The following is a 17,860-nucleotide window of genomic DNA, read 5'->3' on the forward strand; positions in this document are numbered from 1 at the left end:
CAAGACACTTGTCGTGTGTACTCCCACATAATGATACAATCCAACCGAACTCTACCGTTATTTTCTAATTTGGAAGGCTTTTTATCAATTATCAGACCATATTAAGAAGAAGACGTGTTTTGTTTTCCTAATGCCTGTATTTTTTTGTGCGAACGACGCCAACAGGCCTCAGTCACAATGACGTTTGTTTATCATGACAGTCTCATTGATGCTAAAAAAAGAAAATACCAACACGGCAACATACTTCAAACTCGAATTCCATAAAACTAGGGCAAAATTTTAACAAACGAAAGATTTAAACGGAGACTTCGGAGACAATGCAAGGAGAATAAGACTAAGTACTCCAGAAGAGTAAGCGTCTTCTGCTTCATCGAAGCATGATTCTACATCAGTATTTCTGTACCATTTAAATTGTTATATATTGTTCGATGATTTCAGAATAAAATTAATTGAATTGCATACACATTAAATTTGTTGTTAAAATATTTAAGACGCAAACTAATGGTAATAATATCTTGTTGGCCTGGATGTAACTATACGGGGTGTGGGGTCTGAATGGAAGACGGGAATGGAATAATCTAAGAAAAACTCACAAGATAACACCATGTAATAATTATGTAAGATCCGTTTTTTTATTCTGTTTTTGTTCACTTTGTAGATCCAATAGAGATCCATTGAATACCAAAGATGTCGCTGTCTTTTTTATCTGGAATCGGTGAACTCGGCCGCATATATGAAGAAACCAATAGTACTGAATCATCTGAGTGAGTTTAACACATCCAACAGTAGTTTTTTTTAACTTTGGTCCAGTGTCGGAGGAAATAGCTCGTCCGTTTTTATTTCAGTTATAAAGCATGAAACAAGTCTTTTACGTATCCGGAAGTAGACAAAATAATAATTCTGAACTTCGACATGCAACACACATAATATATTTTATGTTGTCACTTTTGATTTATACATATAAAAAAAATCTGCCTTTGTCTCAGTCAAAGCAGACATTCATAGAATGTACTATCTCAATTAGCAGAGGCAGTTATATGAGCAACTACCGTAGCCATGAACGTCATTATAATCTTCTTTGTCGTAGAACCAGCCGAATAATTATTTCTTCATTCTTACTCTAATTTAAATATTCATATTCCGTTGAATAGAGCTCTTTCCATATGCAATGTACAATAATATTGTTCCATACTTTGTATCTTGGAAGTGGGACGGTTTACAAAAGCATCTCTGTAAGTTATGTACTGAAATTGTCCTGTTAACACCAACGCATTTACCTGAGAAGATGGAAGAAAAACAGTTATATGAGCAACTACCGTAGCCATGAACGTCATTATAATCTTCTTTGTCGTAGAACCAGCCGAATAATTAATACTTAATTTCAATATTCATATTCCGTTGAATAGAGCTCTTTCCATATGCAATGTACAACAATATTGTTCCATACTTTGTATCTTGGAAGTGGGACGGTTTACAAAAGCATCTCTGTAAGTTATGTACTGAAATTGTCCTGTTAACACCAATGCATTTACCTGAGAAGATGGAAGAAAAGCAGTTGGAGTGTCAAAACCGGGAAAACCGGTATCAACTAGTGCAAAATAATCATAGATTCGTTCACTTATTTCAGTTGATACAATTCACATCAACTTAGTCATGTCTCGTAAATATATAAATTCGATTCCATAAGAAAGTCCACAAACAATTCTATCAATGAAATATACTCAGATTTTCTGCAAACTCTCTAGTAAGATGGCACGGGGATAATGATATCTTAAACACAATTTAGAATTACGTAGAAACATTCGCAATGTTTGCTATTTTTTCAGTTCTTCATCATGCGAGGAGCTTGTGGACCATCAGACGTACTACCTTGCTGTCCTTGGTCCAGCGGTATGTAGATGCATCCCTTCATAATTCCCCTTCATATATCGATCTTAGACCTTATTTCCCCTATTTACAATGTACCTATCTAAATCCTTGTTCTATTTACTTGTTTTTATCATGATTCCTTAATTCACCAACTTTTATTCTTCTATTTCCAAGTCTTTCTCCTTCTTCTTTAATTTACTTATCCTTATTCATCTATTTACACGTCTTTATCCTTATTCCTGTATTTACAAATACTTATCCTATTTATGTCTTTATCTTTATTCCTCCTTATCCTATTTACTTGTCTTTATCCTTATTCCTATATTTACCAATCCTTATCCTATTTACTTGTCTTTATCCTTATTCCTGTATTTACCAATCCTTAACCTATTTATGTCTTTATCTTTATTCCTTTATTTATCAATACTTATCCTATTTATTTGTCTTTATCCTTTTCCTTTATTTACCAATCCTTATTCTGTTTATTTGTCTTTATCCTTATTTCTTTATTTACCAATCATAATGCTTCTATTTTCATGTGTTTATCCTTATTTCTTCAATTATCAGCCATTATTCATAACATATCTCAATCTTATTCCTTTACGTAACTTTCTCAGCCCCTCTATTAATATACCCATTTTTTATCATTGCGGAACGTATGGTACCACACAATGAATTACTGGAACCATATTCTAAGTCTTATTCTTGCGGTTATTACACATGTCATTATTTGCACTGTTTTGTTTTAGGATCGAACACCGTTATTTTACTGTAGGATGGGACACTTGCGTGTTTGAATGTTTTGCAGACGATTAAAAAAGGGCATGTTCAAAGATTATAGAAAAAATGTAGGAAATTGAGCTGGTTGCGTGGAATCATAAGTGTGTGATTTATATTTATCACTTTTTGTTAGCCTTAAATACTGATATAGATGATGTAGAAACATCGATGTAGAGATACATTCCGTAAAGATTCACGTTACTGTGTTATGTTTCTCCGCAGGTTGTGTTTACATTGTTGCTGTCCTTCACAGAGAAAAGGAGATTTAAAAAGACAGACTGTTGCGGAGGGAGACCTGGCCTGGTGTAGTAAGTTACACATCACCAGTGTTAGATAGACTAACTCGGGCTAAGTAGCTTGCGTTGTAGAACGTTACAATTAAGATGACAATTCATTTTAGAATTCAAGCTATTTTTTGTGGCAAATTGTTTGATTTTAACCTACATTTCACGTTTAGATAAATTCGAATAGTTACACGTTTCAGAACGTACTTTTACTTTTCTTTCGATAGCATTGGACTTTCCTCAGTCGCCTCCTAGGCTTCAAAAATATCATGATAGCTCTGACCTAATGGCTTGCATAACAGCCACACAACCAAAACCAAAGTTAGAATTAGATATAAAGGCGACAATAACATAAGCTGTATCATACAGCTGTTTCATCCCTTAAGGATTCGTTAGTGGTGCTAAGGTCCACAATTAATTTGGAAACATTAAGGAGACGGATAAACCGAAAATTCGATTACGATTTGTTTTTTTAATACAATTCAACCATACAGAAACTGGAATATATGATCAGACTGTTTGGAAATCCACCAACATACATGTAATCAGGTTTAAAACTCACATTTAGTCTTGTAAAGTAGATAGAAATGCCACAAAGAGAATTCCTAAATCAATAGAAAAACAAATACCAAATGGCAACCCAATCTAATACTCAAATTCAATAAAACTATGGCTAAAATGAACAAAAGAATACTTACACGCAGACTCATGAAAAAGTAAAATAAGAATATGATCCGGAAGCTTTTCTGTTTCATCCACGACACCCTCCATGTAAATATTGGCCAACCAAAGTAAGTAAAGTCACTTAAATGACATGTAAACGTGATGATGAAGCCTTAATACTTTGTAATAAGATGACTTTTGTAGTCCTCAGGATGTCATTGGCCGATCAAATCGAGTGTCGTACGCCGCTGCATTTGGCTCCATAGCCTACCTTTGCTCTGGTGTGGTGTTTGAGGGGAGGTATGCGATCGACTATTCAGGACCACTCTATCTGAAAGGTTTGGAACCATGCTGTTAACATATTAACCTTTAACTTGGTCATTTAAATTTATGTACTGTTCCAATGACACAATGACATACTTTTGATCGTTTTTGGACTTTCATTTTCTATTTATGTAAATATAATGGATGTCTGTTTTCGATTTGTTGAAATTGATTGTTATTAAATTATATTTCTCATGTTCATGGTACCATAATCGAGTGTTTCTATCTTGATAACGATATAGAGACTATTTCAGTTTTTATCTGTCGTTGCTGTTCTAGTTTTTATCCTGTTGCTGTCTATGTTGATCTATGGTATCGGATATTACCCATTGTTTCTGTCCTTGGCCTTGGATTCCATTCCCGGATATATTATTGGTATCTTATACGCCTGGACTATTACGGGTATGAACTTCGCCAAAACCTTCCACTGTCCCTTATTGACATCCGTAAGTACAAATAAGTGTTAAATATTTCATGATATTGTTTTTGGAAATAGATATAATGAATATGGGTATTAAGAGAAATAACAAATAAATTGAACACGTTACTGTTGTAAACGCAAAAGGAATAAAAAAATAACAAAAATACCCAAATAATTTTCTTGCTTAAATTACTTCTCTTTTAAAGAAAATCTCTTCCAATGTGACTTTCTTGACTTGATCTTAATGATTGGTTCTGAAAAAAGCCTAAGAAATTGTAGAGAAAATATGAAAAGTAGAAATATTTACACAATAGGTTTCAATAGATTTAAAGATGTTTCGCGATACAGGAACTGCAATACAGAGAATATAAGCTATTATGTACAGCGGAAATGATGTGGCTTTAGGTGATAATTATCATGAGACAGGAACATAGTTAACATAGACAACTATATAATACAACCATGGTTTTTAACCATTATCGCGTTCAAGGAAGAACAATTTAAAGCTTTATTCGGAAGTTCTTGAACTTACTGGATCTACATGTTTACGGAATTAACATAAATATTTGTCCCTTTTGCTCTTCTAGCTGGAAATTGGGCTTCTAGTTATCAGAGGGTTTCCTGAGTTCGTGTGTCAGGTTTACCTGTGTTTTAGTCTTCCGGTTCGATTGGTCCTGCGGATTCGTCGACGAAACATTGTGACGTCAAGGGATGTACAAGAGGAAGCCAGAACATGTTACTCTGGACTTCATGTTCGAAAACTTTTTGAGAAACCGAAACCACCAAAGCCGTAAGAAATTTTCTCTACTTTTACGAAATTTATTTGGCTTATGTACACAAGTTGGTATTTTTGTTGTTTTTGATGAAATGGAAAGACTATGTAATAGTCACAAAAATAAATCGCGTGTATTGTCAAAATATTTCTTTTTATATTGAAACCTTTTAACGTTTTTAAACCTTATATTATTTTATAGTGATGTTTTCGCTTTGGTGGACGTCATTTATATCATGGGATAGCAGTTATGTTTTGTAACTTAAGTCACAAATATCGATCACTTGTACGTTATATTAGGTTGAAAAATGATGCCATATTATAGGTCTCAAAACAACTTCAAGTATACACAGAAAAATCTTCTAGTGCAAATTTTGACAAAATCAGCAGCATAGTGCTGCTTGCAAGTGTTTGGCTCTTTGGTGATTCTTTGGGTCAAATATCTAGTAATCCAGAAATTTAGAAAATCGAAAAAGATAAGATTGCAGCGGATTCGATAAGTTAAGGCATGTCTTCAATAACACAAGTGTTGTGCTAGATGTCGGCAGCTGACAGACAAACTCACAAACAGGTTTAGAGAGATACAGGTTAATAGAAATGATAGGGAGGTTTTACAGCCGTCATAATGATCTAAACGAGAAATATTCTATTTCCGTGTACGATATTTATTTGGATATTTTTGATACTCGTTGGTATACTTGTTAATTTCAATGTTGTTTACCTTTTTCTTATTTGGTAACGGGACATTATTTACTTTGACTGACCGAGATTTACATGGCGGGAGTCGTCGATGACGTAGAAAACGCCAAAAGGAGTCTATATGTACATCTTTCTTTCATTCATATTTGCCCTAGTTAAATTTGTGTTTGGATTATGATTCCGGGAATATGTTGGCATTTTTTGTTTGTTTTTGTTTCAGTTCTCGTAATTTTGTATAATGGGTTTCCTTAAACGAATGCGAAGCTCTGATAGTAAGGATACTGACATATTATTCCAACAAAAATGGAGTGCCAGGCAATATTTCGGCAAACGTTGAAGTTTTGTATTTAAATCTACCAATTCGTTATACACCCATTTTGTTCCAGAGAGCCTGTCACGATACGCGAAAAAATCATCGTATTAATAAAATCCTTGCCTGCTAAGCTGCTCTACTTCAACATTCCGAGTAAGTAAAACTTTAACAGCCGATATCAGTGATTAAGATAACACCAATATCTTGTGTATTGCGTGAACCCCATATCCACAATTACATTTGCAATTACGAAATATGCAGATTTTGTGTGAACAGTGCAGACTTCTCAAATATTTACAATTGAGAAAAGCCAATTATCAGACATACTCTCTGTTTTGTTTATTTACGTTTTCTACATGCTTATCAACATGTATTCAAGAAATATATTATGTATATACAAAGTGTTCTATTTCCAGAATTTCGTTATTCCGGTCGTGTTCTCTCTGTCTTTGCTATTGCTTTCATCATTATGTACCAGGTGAGTGAAAGGATTTAGAAAAAAGAACGGAAGATGAACATTCTCCAATTAAATTTAGTAATAAAGTTAAATAATTGAAATCAACCACAACAAATGTTATAGTAACGATACATATAGCATAAAAACAAGTATTCTTGTCACTTTTCATAAGTATAAAGACTTAATGTGCTGCTCGCTGTTCCTACTTTAAAGTTAATATTCTGGTTGTTATAGTTTTTAAGCAAGATATCTATCTGATCAAATCTGCTAATTGTGTTTACAACTTTGTCTTTGCCAAGGTAACCGTGGAATTGATAGTTGCGGCTGTTTCCCTCTTCTCATGGGTGGAGGTGTTCCTATCAATAGCTCTTGTCGAAGTTGGACTTGATGAAGTCCCTGGAGAAGACGAAGCTATCACATCGATGAGAGAAATACTTATGCTTCTATTCTATATTTCTTCTGCTGTTAAAGGTAAACACGATAGTGATGTAATGTGACATTTTTCGTCTAATCGCAAGAAGGAATGAACATTATTTTCATAATGATTTGAAAATGATAACATTATAAGTTGAGTATGAAATCCCAGACAGAGCATATTATGAAATCTACAAAATTTAATAATACATTATCAAAATTAATTAGAACAGAAATTAAATCGTTTTACAATTTGATTGAATATTTTGAATTAAGATATGGTACAAAATCTGAGAATAAATGATTTTTTTTAATATCAGTTATTTACTCTCTAGTTGCGTATTATATTTGCTACGGTACGTTCGTAAAACTATTATTATGTGGGGCTGCTCCACCTCCCCATCTAGATTTTGACTACTATAATTTGTATCATTAATTTTCCAGGCTGTTTTCTTACCGCGGTGGTATGTGGATTCGTCCTGGGATGTGTTCTGATACTGCATTCACTTTGCACATACAGGTAAAACAAAAAAAATATATTGTCTCTGTATAAGTAATGTTTAATTTGTAAGGAAAACAAGGTGTTTCAGTAAATATATATTCTTTTGTCAGCATTTGTGTGTTATAGAGGCAGCTTTTGTTTGCTATGGAGGCAGCATTTGTGTGTTATGGCGGAATCATTTGTGTGTTATGAAGACAGCATTTGAGTGTTATGGAGGCAGCCTTTTAAGAAAGATGAAATTCTAAAATAGATCTTGTACCAGCCAAAAAAGATCGAGTTTCTTCTCATTTTTGTTTGATATTTCAATAAAAGATGTTTTTCTGCTTTCACAAAGTATGCATGTGCAGATGATAATTAACTTAACATTATACTTTTGCTAACATATCGATGATAATGCCATTATCTGTGAATTTGACCCTAAAAGATAAAACAGAGATATCATTTTAAAGATACTAATTTAACGTTTGACCTGAAGTAAACTTAATTTCATATAATTCGAGCATAATATCTTGAACTTTGATGATCTCATATAATTTGTTATCTGTAGTCGTATTTATAACTTTAAAAAGGGCGAATTTTATGACGTTTTGAAAAACAATTCGCTGTGGACTTAATTCTTGATCTCAAAAGAAATTGCTATTTGGCGAAAATTGCAAAACACATAGATACCCTCCCTTTAATCCTCAAAACTTGCTTTATCTAAACATGTCGACCTATCAAATGGGTTTTTACTAAAAGATAGTCAAACAAAGGATTTGAGTTATTCTGGAACATGTTCATTTTTGGGTTGTTATGCAGTTTAAAGCCCGTTAAATCAAATGAAAACTTAGCATTTTCCTATTATTCTTTTTTCGTAATATCAAAGTATCATACCATTGGAATTAAAGTAGAAGATTAATCTTAAATAAAATGCCTCTAAAATAACAGAGAATGGCTGATATTCAAGAAAAAATAAAAATATTATGTGGATACATTCCTGTCATACATATTCTGGCGTCTTTACATAAAAAGTAATGCGGCAACATATTATTATGGCTTTAATCTAATTTCTAAAATCAAACCTTTCAAATAATCATCATCAGAAAATAATGTTTAATACTATTTTTTCGTCTCAGAGGCGTACATTCTTGATGATATTTTTTCAAACAAAATAACGAAAACTAATCAATTAATTCTGTTCTCCTTATACAGAATGTTCCTCTTGGATTCCTACAAGGGTAACCATCAGTTTTTGATACCGAAAGAAGACAGTAGCAACGCCAGTAAATTAGTTAGTATTTCAATGTTCACGCTGTTTTGAGCGGTCCTGGGTACTTTTGCTTTTGCGCTATCTATTTGTTGCCTTACACAGTACAGATACAATGTTCCACTTGAATTTTTTTGTTGCAACCGCTGCCATAGTGTTTCATAAACACATCTTGTTTGTTATATGTTACAGAAAACATACGGACGTTTTTTCTGAAGTTAATATTTTCTTTTTTTATATTATGTATCGAAATTTGAAATGGAAGAGTGCTCTCCTTATTATTTAAGTTTAAACATCTAGTATTTGGTTACTCCAGTAATCGATAATGGATGTTTACTTATATCCCCGAGACATATTTTAGACGAACGCTATACTTATCAATATGACACTAATCTTCACATACAATACACCAATATACACATGCATTCTGAAATCAACACCTCATACAAAGCATAGAAGAATTTTCGCTTCCGCTTCGTTGCACAGCCTAAAGTGTTATCAATTAAAACATGATATAATATTCATGTAATATACAAACATGGAATAGTACTATTTTCTATCGTCCATTAATTGCCATGAATGTTCATTTTCTCGATATCTTTGATAAAAGTATGTTTCTTTTCTAGACTGCATTTTTACATCAGTTACATGGTATTTCTCTTTCAAATATGTATACGCATTGACTTCTGGTTTGTAGGTAGGATTCATGCGATATGCCGGATATCAAGTGGCTTATATAGGGTGGGGTAAGTGAAGCGTCTAAACGTTTGTTGTCATAAGTATCAACAGAACCGCCAAATATGAATCTGAATTCTTGGTTCAAATAATGACACGGTTCATAATAAACACAAGTACATGTTTTTTTTTAAATTATCAAATGCATAAAATTACTTACCTTATAGATGTATGAGTTTTGAACATCCCTATCTAGGTTTTAATCTTTCGATCACTTTGCATTTTCCTCCGTCGCCCCTAGGTTTCAAAATTTAAGTCTTTAGAATAATTGGCAAACTTTAAATGGACGAAACAACTATGTGGTACATTGTAATTCATTATTTGACTCTTCTGTATCTCATGTAGTCTAAACTTGTTGTGAGAACTATTATCATCTTTTGTGTCTTTTTAATAATATACGATTTTTTTTTGGATCCCACACAAGGAAGGGCCTTTCATTTGTTACTTTATAATTCATAGATTTTATGTGGAGTAATAATTGCCTGTACATATTTCACTGAATATGCTTCAAGACTACGTGGTTTCTGTTATAAATTTACGATTCTGTTAATACAAACTGATGCCAATTGATGTCTCTTGTGTTGTAGGGTACTTTGTGCAGATCATTGTTCTATTTGTGGTGTCAATAGTGATAGCCTCAGTTGTCATAATGTTCCAGTTCGGAATTGGTGGTTGGATCATTGACAAAATCCATGCAGTGTGGTAAGTTAACACTTATTAAAGAGATAGGGTCATTTCTTGTTTCGATGTCCAGTTGGTCGTTACGAGTTGACATGATATGAAGCTATATTGAATGTTACAAGCTGACTCTGCAGCCTTGCTTTAAACTAAAATATGGGGTTCGTTTGTTATAATATACACCTAATGTCTTCAGTTATTTTGTAGACAAACAAGTACGAAAAGAACGTTAATATGGCTAGGTTTTCCATATCAATGTAATTGTAAAGCATGTACTGTAGAGATATCACGGAGTCAAAACTATTTCCATGTAAGGCGTTTAGTTTGGATATTGATCCAGTTTTTGTCTATCATCCGTATTTAATAACACATTGCTTGTAAATTATACCAGACTTCATAATAATTTCACTCTTTTCTTCATAATGTTTTAACATTGACACAACTTCTAATTACATAATAGGATTGATACACTGTATCTAAACCATTGATAAAGAATGTTATGGCTATGTCACAATGATCTCATGATTTCATGTCACAACAGGCCCGTTCTATTGACCACGTTGGTTGTTAACATCATGCAGCTGTTAATGGCAAGATGTGTGTTCCTTCAGAAAAGAGGAGAATTCTTGGCTTTAAACAACAGGTAAGATATATGTATGTTGTATCTTGTAAATTGATTAAATGAAAATCGAGACAATCGAGACTTTTTGCAAAGTCATATTGTAAAAACAAAATATCTGCAAAGTACGATATCATTTTAAGTAATTCATCCGTGTTATTAATTAAATAACAATACACAATTGCAGTAAAACTGGAATATGTATCATATACACAAAAATAGAGATGCACGAAATAATGATTATGAACATCATTTACCTTAAGGATACATGTATAGTTAGTACTGTATATAAATATATAACGATGGCCAACAAGAGCTTGACAAAATTAATTGAATTTTTATATCATTCTGTTCCATGGTACACTTTTGCATGGCACAAAAAGATGTGAAAATTCACCTCTTTGTGTATCCTTGTTGGTACAAACTGATTTGAAAGCAGGGAAAAAATCTCATTGCTGTTGTATGTTTCTGTACCAGAATAACGGCCGAAAACAGCCATGGTACAGAAACATGTGAAACCACCAGAATGAAAGGTTGCCAAGTATCACAATACCCTGATAAGGATGTCATAACACAGATTTACTGTTCAGGGTCATTCTGGATATAGCTTCATATTATAACATTCCGATGCCATTCTACATCGTTACACTTTGTCATATCTTTTCATACCTTCCTTTTTGTATCATTTTACGGTACAGAAAGGAACAAAAAAAGTATAATAATGTGCACTTTTTTCATATCTTTCTGTGCCATGAATGGTACAAATTAAAATGAAAAAAGTATTTTGTCAGGCGCTTGTCGGCCATCGCAATATATAGAAAAAATAGTGGAAAAGGGGAGGTAATTTCAACTGCTTCTTAAAATACTTATTCATAATTTCTCACTAGGTTTTCTGCGGTATTTCAAAATTTCACTAAGTGACACGTATTTTGCGACTTATTTATATCCGTTGATATATAGGATGTCAGCAGAGAATTGGCATTACTCATAGTCGACCATCTTGTTTTAAGTTGTGTCGAAATATTAACAGTGAATAATATGGGTATTAAAACGATACCGATTTTATTCATTCATTCGTTCATTATTGTGTTGTACATCTAACTCTGGTTTCAGATATTAATTCTTTCGTGAGCTGTGCAATTAGTTGTATTTGCAGATCTTAGTTCTTCATTTTAATATTCTGATATTTCCGAAATACTTCTTATTCAGACCTCTGTTCTTCAGTATGATGTACCAACAGTTCTGTTATGCTTGCTTTTTCAAAAGTCGGTTTCTCATTTGGCTGTAACTAACGTTCTGATATGTTTGTTTCTTCAGACCGCTGTTCCTTATCTGGCTGTACTGAACGTTCTTGTATATTAGTTTTTCATTGTGATGCACTGACCGTCCAGATATACTTACTGCGTTAGATGTGTTTTCATCATGATGATACACTAATACTTTTTATATGCTTTCTGTTTCCGATGTCTGTTAGTCAACGTGATATACAGACGGTCCTGATGTGGTATTTTTAACAGGTGTCTATTCTTCATTGTGGTGTACTGACGGTCCTGATGCGCTTGTTTTTTCAGACGCCTGTTCTTCGTCGTGGTGTATTTTATGTTCTTTTACAACATCTTCCTGGGTCTGGTTTCGTGCCTATTGAGGATCCTTAAGGCCATAGCAATTGGGGCTTTCTTTCTCCCACGACTGGACCACAGCACACTGCCCAGGCGATTCCAGTGGTTTGATCCAGGTACGAACATTTTCTCACTGATTGAAAAATCTGTAGGTTAATGGAATATGACTTCGAAAAAGGTCAGCCTTTATAGAAAATTATAATATTGCATTGTCTTTTCATATTAAATATCTTTATTATTCTGAATTTCGAATAGCTTACTGCAAATGTAAAATTGAGATGTTTCTTTTTTATCAACCCAAAGAGTATTGACATTTCTGATTTTTCGGCTTTCTAAATGTATAGCAACTCCTCGATAAGGGGTCGAGTGTTGAAGATTCAATTCACTTGACTCTTATCTAGGAGGATGTGGCTTGATTCTTCTGATCAAATGTGAAAACGTACGCGGTAATCTGCCCGTCCCTTAGGTTTTTCTATACACACTTCTGTCTCATCCCACTGTATGACCCCGCACTCTTTAATCTAGATAAATAGTAGTGATTTAATTGTAATAGTTTGCTTTCCTAAAATGAAGTTCATTGTTTATAGATAATTTAGATAGCTACTGCCAGGTGGAATAAATTTATTTTATACAATGTGGAAGGAGTTAAGGTAGAAATTTCAGACATTCGAATACTGAACGCCGAGGTCCACTTGTAAAAATTTTATTTTTTTTTTTTTTTTTTTTTGTTTTTTTTTTTTTTTTGTTTTGTTTTTTAGGTTTTGCTGCATATTGTGGGTTTATGTACGTTGAAAGTGAGCATACAAATCCCGTTGCGATTACTTTCATCAAAATGCTAAAAATAGAAACACTAAAAACAAAGGAATTGGCTGCTGGAACTACGATAACAAGAACTGGACGAAAACGCGTAGAGTCGAAATATATTCATTTAACTGAGAGAAGTGAGTATGTCGTTTATGTAATAATGAAATTACTTAAATTTTGTGATTGGCCGGTTTCAGTTCTTGAAATTAATGGACAACCCCGGCAAGGAAGATTGTAAGCTTTTCATTGCGATGTAATTATACTTGTCCCTTACTCACATATTTGGCAATGAAAATCTATTCAGGAAAAAATTAAACATTGTATATGAACACCTAGTAACAGTCATTGGGTTCTTTCCAATCATACCGTTGCTCCAGAATCCGAATTATTTAACAGAAAGTTCATAAATTTTGACATAGGTTTAATCATTATAACGTTTTCCCAGTTATGATACGAACATCGAGCAAATAACTATTACGTTATTGTGGCAAATGAATTTAGTTTGATATACAACCTATTATAAAAATAAGTCACATCAAAACTTGTCTTTATTGATATTACCAGATGGTGAATCCATTGACAACTTAGATGCCCAACGCAAGTCTAGACAGGCGTTATTTCGATGGCAAACAGCGTACACACTGATAAGGAATCCCGAACTTATGGTACGGAGAAAGTTCGACATGATGAGAAGTTTGGAACTCCTTGGAAAGTTGAATGAACCAATTAAAAAAGCAGACAAAGAGGCAGAAGCAATGGTGTAAAAACGATATTTATCCGTTACAATGTTACTGGTCAGCATTAGTAATTGATATGTTTCAACATTTGGACAGCTTTTTCATAATGTTTTATACAATGTCATTTTGGAATTTGATATTTTTAATGACCATTCATACAGTAAAATGTTTACTGGTGACTGCATTTAAATGGTGTGCTTTCATAATATTTTACTATTATCATTATTATTATTATTACTTTCTTTCCGAACATGTTTGAAGCTTGTGTGTGTGTGTTGTTATGTATAAACAAAGGAAAAAGCGAAAACTATTCCTGTCCTTGATATTGTCATAGTAGGTTGTAAACATATACAATGGGTTACAACCATATCTACTAATGTTTAGATCACCCTAACAATCATTGTTTAGATACAATCCTCATCTTACAATTTCATACAACCACCCTCTCCTTTTCGACTTTCATATTCCTGCACAATGACATTTGTCGATAACTTATTTGAAGTTGAAGTACGAATCATGTTTATAGCAGATCTAGATCAGAGCTATAGCAATCCTTCTCTGGAGCAATTCATTCCTGTGAAGTTTTATTTACATGTATGGATAAGATCTATTTCACATTTTATTTTATTATCTAACTCTATTATCATTTCGAATTTTGCAACAATCTTCCCCGTTGTTAACTCACGTTTCAATGTGTTACCATTTCAGACACTATTTTATTATCTCTGCCTCCAGCCTCAATGTAACATTATTGTATATATTACTTATGGATGAGATCTAACCTGTCACAATCCAAGTTTTCCTAAACTCCATATTCTGAAACGATCTCAGTTATCACCTCATTAATGTTTTGAAAGACTTGACTTTGAAAGATAATTTGCATAGTTGCATACCTATCAATTATATACGGTAAATGGTTTTCACTCTAATATGAGTTAAAACATTTTATGTATCTCAAATAGTTAATCACTTTTAAATTAAATGCAAGACAAGTACAAAAGTTTTTTTTAATTTTTGGTAATTTGTTTGATGCAATTTGTGTAATAACACTTCTGTTAAGGGATATGCATAACAATTTGTTTTTGCAAAACATGATAATCAAATCAAAGTTTCACCTGGTGCTTATAACATTGTGACAAGCTTGTAAAGTACCATGTGTGAGGCCGGAAATGATATCCTACCTCTGTATTCTACAACACGGTGTCATATTTCCACCGTACCATAGATTTCTTTCGTGTTTGATTATTTTGACTGAGATAAATCCTTCACTAATGACATTACTAACCGTTTTGGTTTTGTAGGCTAGAAATCTCACATTGCGTTCCTTGTTGACCCGGTGATATGTCCTCCTTAGCGAGGTCCGTAGTTTCATTTTATCCCTAAACGTTGATTTTGTATTACAGCTTGTCCTTGTTGCTGATAAGACATGTCTTTTGAATAAGATACCTTGTTTCATTTTATCCCAAAGCGTTGATTTTGTATTACAGTTTGCCCTTGTTGCTGATGAGACACGTCTTTAAGACGAGATCCTTAGTTTCATTTTATCCATAAACGTTGATTTTGTATTACAGTTTGCCCTTGTTGCTGATAAGGCACGTCTTTTAGACGAGATCCTTAGTTTCATTTTATCCCTAAGTGTTGACTTTGTATGAAATCTTGCCCTAGTTGCCCTAGTCGATGACATTCGGTACATTTTCATTGTGGTGAACACTGGATCAAAATACATTTTTTCATATATTGATCAATTGTATTCTTTTGTACTTGAGTTGTATAAACTTTTCTCGGTGTCGTTTTTGTTTTGTTTCTGTCTTACTCATATTTTCCAAGGTAACATTATTAATTCTCTTATTGATATTAACTGACAAGTACACGATCCTTTAAATCTGTATAGTTTCTCTGCCGCTATAAGTGTATTTGTATGTCCTAATCAACATTTTACATTATTTTTAATGTGCGTTAAGATGCGCCTGATAGTATATAGACAGGTATATTAATCTGACCCATCACTATGATCTTACTATCGCCATTTCCCGGCCGACTGGGGTCAGCTCTTTCTTAAACAATATTGATTTTGATTTCCTCGGAATGCCATTTCATATATCCGATAAATTTTCCTAATAAGAAAAGTAGCTGAAATGTAAACGGATATGAACTGATATACTGTTATCTGGTATGTTGCCAGACACTTTTGAATGAGTTTCTATCGCTGTTGTCACTTTTGGTCGCGAGGGTAATCAGCTAATGTCTTCATCTGCATATTTTTTATTTCCACCAGCCTTATCAATCGCGCAGTTATGTATATTTTGATCTATGGAAACACTGTATCAATATCTAGTTGATTGGTAATGATGCCCGGTTGATTAGTACATGTATAAACTAAACGATATTGTATTTTAGATAACCTATTAACGTCATGTTATATAAACATTCACTAAGATATATATCATAGGGACATGTTACATGTTACACCCTTCCACTATACTAAATGTTGTGAAATATGACATTATAATCAACTTTTATTGTGTATTTAGAGAAAATGGTATATTCAAATTGGCATCAATTAAAGGCGATTAATTCGACGGGATAAATACCTTGTTGCTTGACAAACAACAGTTAGAATTTCCACCTTAATCAATGAAATGTGACTCGTTCATCAATTAAGAATGTTCTCTATATTTATTTTATTTGCATTCCCTGTTGACTGGTAAGTAATGCCAGGTGTTTATCGCTCCCTTTACGTTACTAATACACACGTGCCTTGATTATTTTGTTTTGACATGCGTTTACACAATGAAGATCACGTTTTGATCGTTAAACTTAACTCGAGGAAACAATAAATTGATATTTGAAAAACAATGTCAAATTCAAATGTTTGTTTCCAGTTTATATGTTTTGATGATGGCTGTTGTGATAGCATTTACAAAATATTTGTAAAATGGCTTAGGGTTTACAACGAACCTAAATATACTATTGTACTTTGCCGCTCGTAGCTGTTGATTTCGGATTTTATATGATACACGTTTAAATGTACAACACTATAATAAAATATTTAATTTTTAAATGTATTTACTTGTTTTTTTCGTAGAAGATTGTTGCTTAATTTCTGCATCATTTTTTGTGTAAGGAATCAAGTATGATTCTGTCTTTAATTTTTTATTGCTATTCAGAGAATACCCGATATCCTGTGAAGAAACAGATGACATTCCAATGAAATTTCGTATGCAAAACAATAATGATATCAAGAGACCTAAGGGAGTATATACCTATGTACAATGTACATTTCCCCAATCATTATTTCCTTTTCTTTTCCTAGATTAACAATGACAATTAACATTTACATAAGAACAATCCTAAGACAACCCGATGGTTCCGTAGGTGGGTTAATGTTGAGGCTATGTATTCCTAAGACATCCGAATGTTAACAAGAGTCTGATAGTGTCTACACCATACGACATAGTGACTATGGTTAGAACATTCTATAACCTTTGCTCTATTCATAATGTTTAAATTAGTTGAATAACGTTACGGAATATCAAATATTGCCGTCCATGAATAAGTTTTATCAAATGCGGTAATTTGTTTGGGTAAGAAATGCCTTTTTAAAACGTCTTTAGCAACTTAGCAAGTTAGCCGTCACTTTCAACAACACTGCTGTTGGTGACGTTTTACCTCATATGTGATAAGTATAAGAACTTGCTGCATTAAATTCCAGTGTTCCCCATTTTGTTTCATCAATCAAGAAAAACAGAACATTTATATATATGAAAACGTTCATATTAGAACATAAATGATCGAAATTGATGTGCATATATGTTCACAAAATCAAGCGTGTCAGGTGATATTGTCATCGAATACAGTGATGAAGTTATGAAAACAAATGACAAACATCCAGAAAATGAAAGTTATTTTAAACATATGGATCAT

General features: G+C 33.1%; 1 protein-coding gene across 1 annotated transcript; it reads left to right on the forward strand.

Moving 5' to 3' along the window:
- The first annotated feature begins 687 nt into the window (after nucleotides 1-687).
- Nucleotides 688-13,963, forward strand: LOC132550792 (receptor for retinol uptake stra6-like). Its single transcript, XM_060214881.1, has 17 exons — nucleotides 688-764; nucleotides 1,827-1,890; nucleotides 2,872-2,957; nucleotides 3,801-3,934; nucleotides 4,200-4,366; nucleotides 4,929-5,131; nucleotides 6,199-6,278; nucleotides 6,542-6,603; nucleotides 6,882-7,053; nucleotides 7,441-7,516; nucleotides 8,690-8,768; nucleotides 9,442-9,490; nucleotides 10,067-10,181; nucleotides 10,699-10,800; nucleotides 12,348-12,511; nucleotides 13,154-13,336; nucleotides 13,764-13,963. The coding sequence occupies exons 1-17, from the start codon at nucleotides 688-690 to the stop codon at nucleotides 13,961-13,963; spliced, it is 2,013 nt and encodes a 670-aa protein (XP_060070864.1).
- Nucleotides 13,964-17,860: the final 3,897 nt, after the last annotated feature.

This window comes from Ylistrum balloti, unplaced genomic scaffold, assembly GCF_031769215.1.
Source record: "Ylistrum balloti isolate Yb309-2 unplaced genomic scaffold, AGI_CSIRO_Ybal_v1 Utg370150, whole genome shotgun sequence".
In the NCBI taxonomy this organism is placed as follows: Eukaryota; Metazoa; Mollusca; class Bivalvia; order Pectinida; family Pectinidae; genus Ylistrum; species Ylistrum balloti.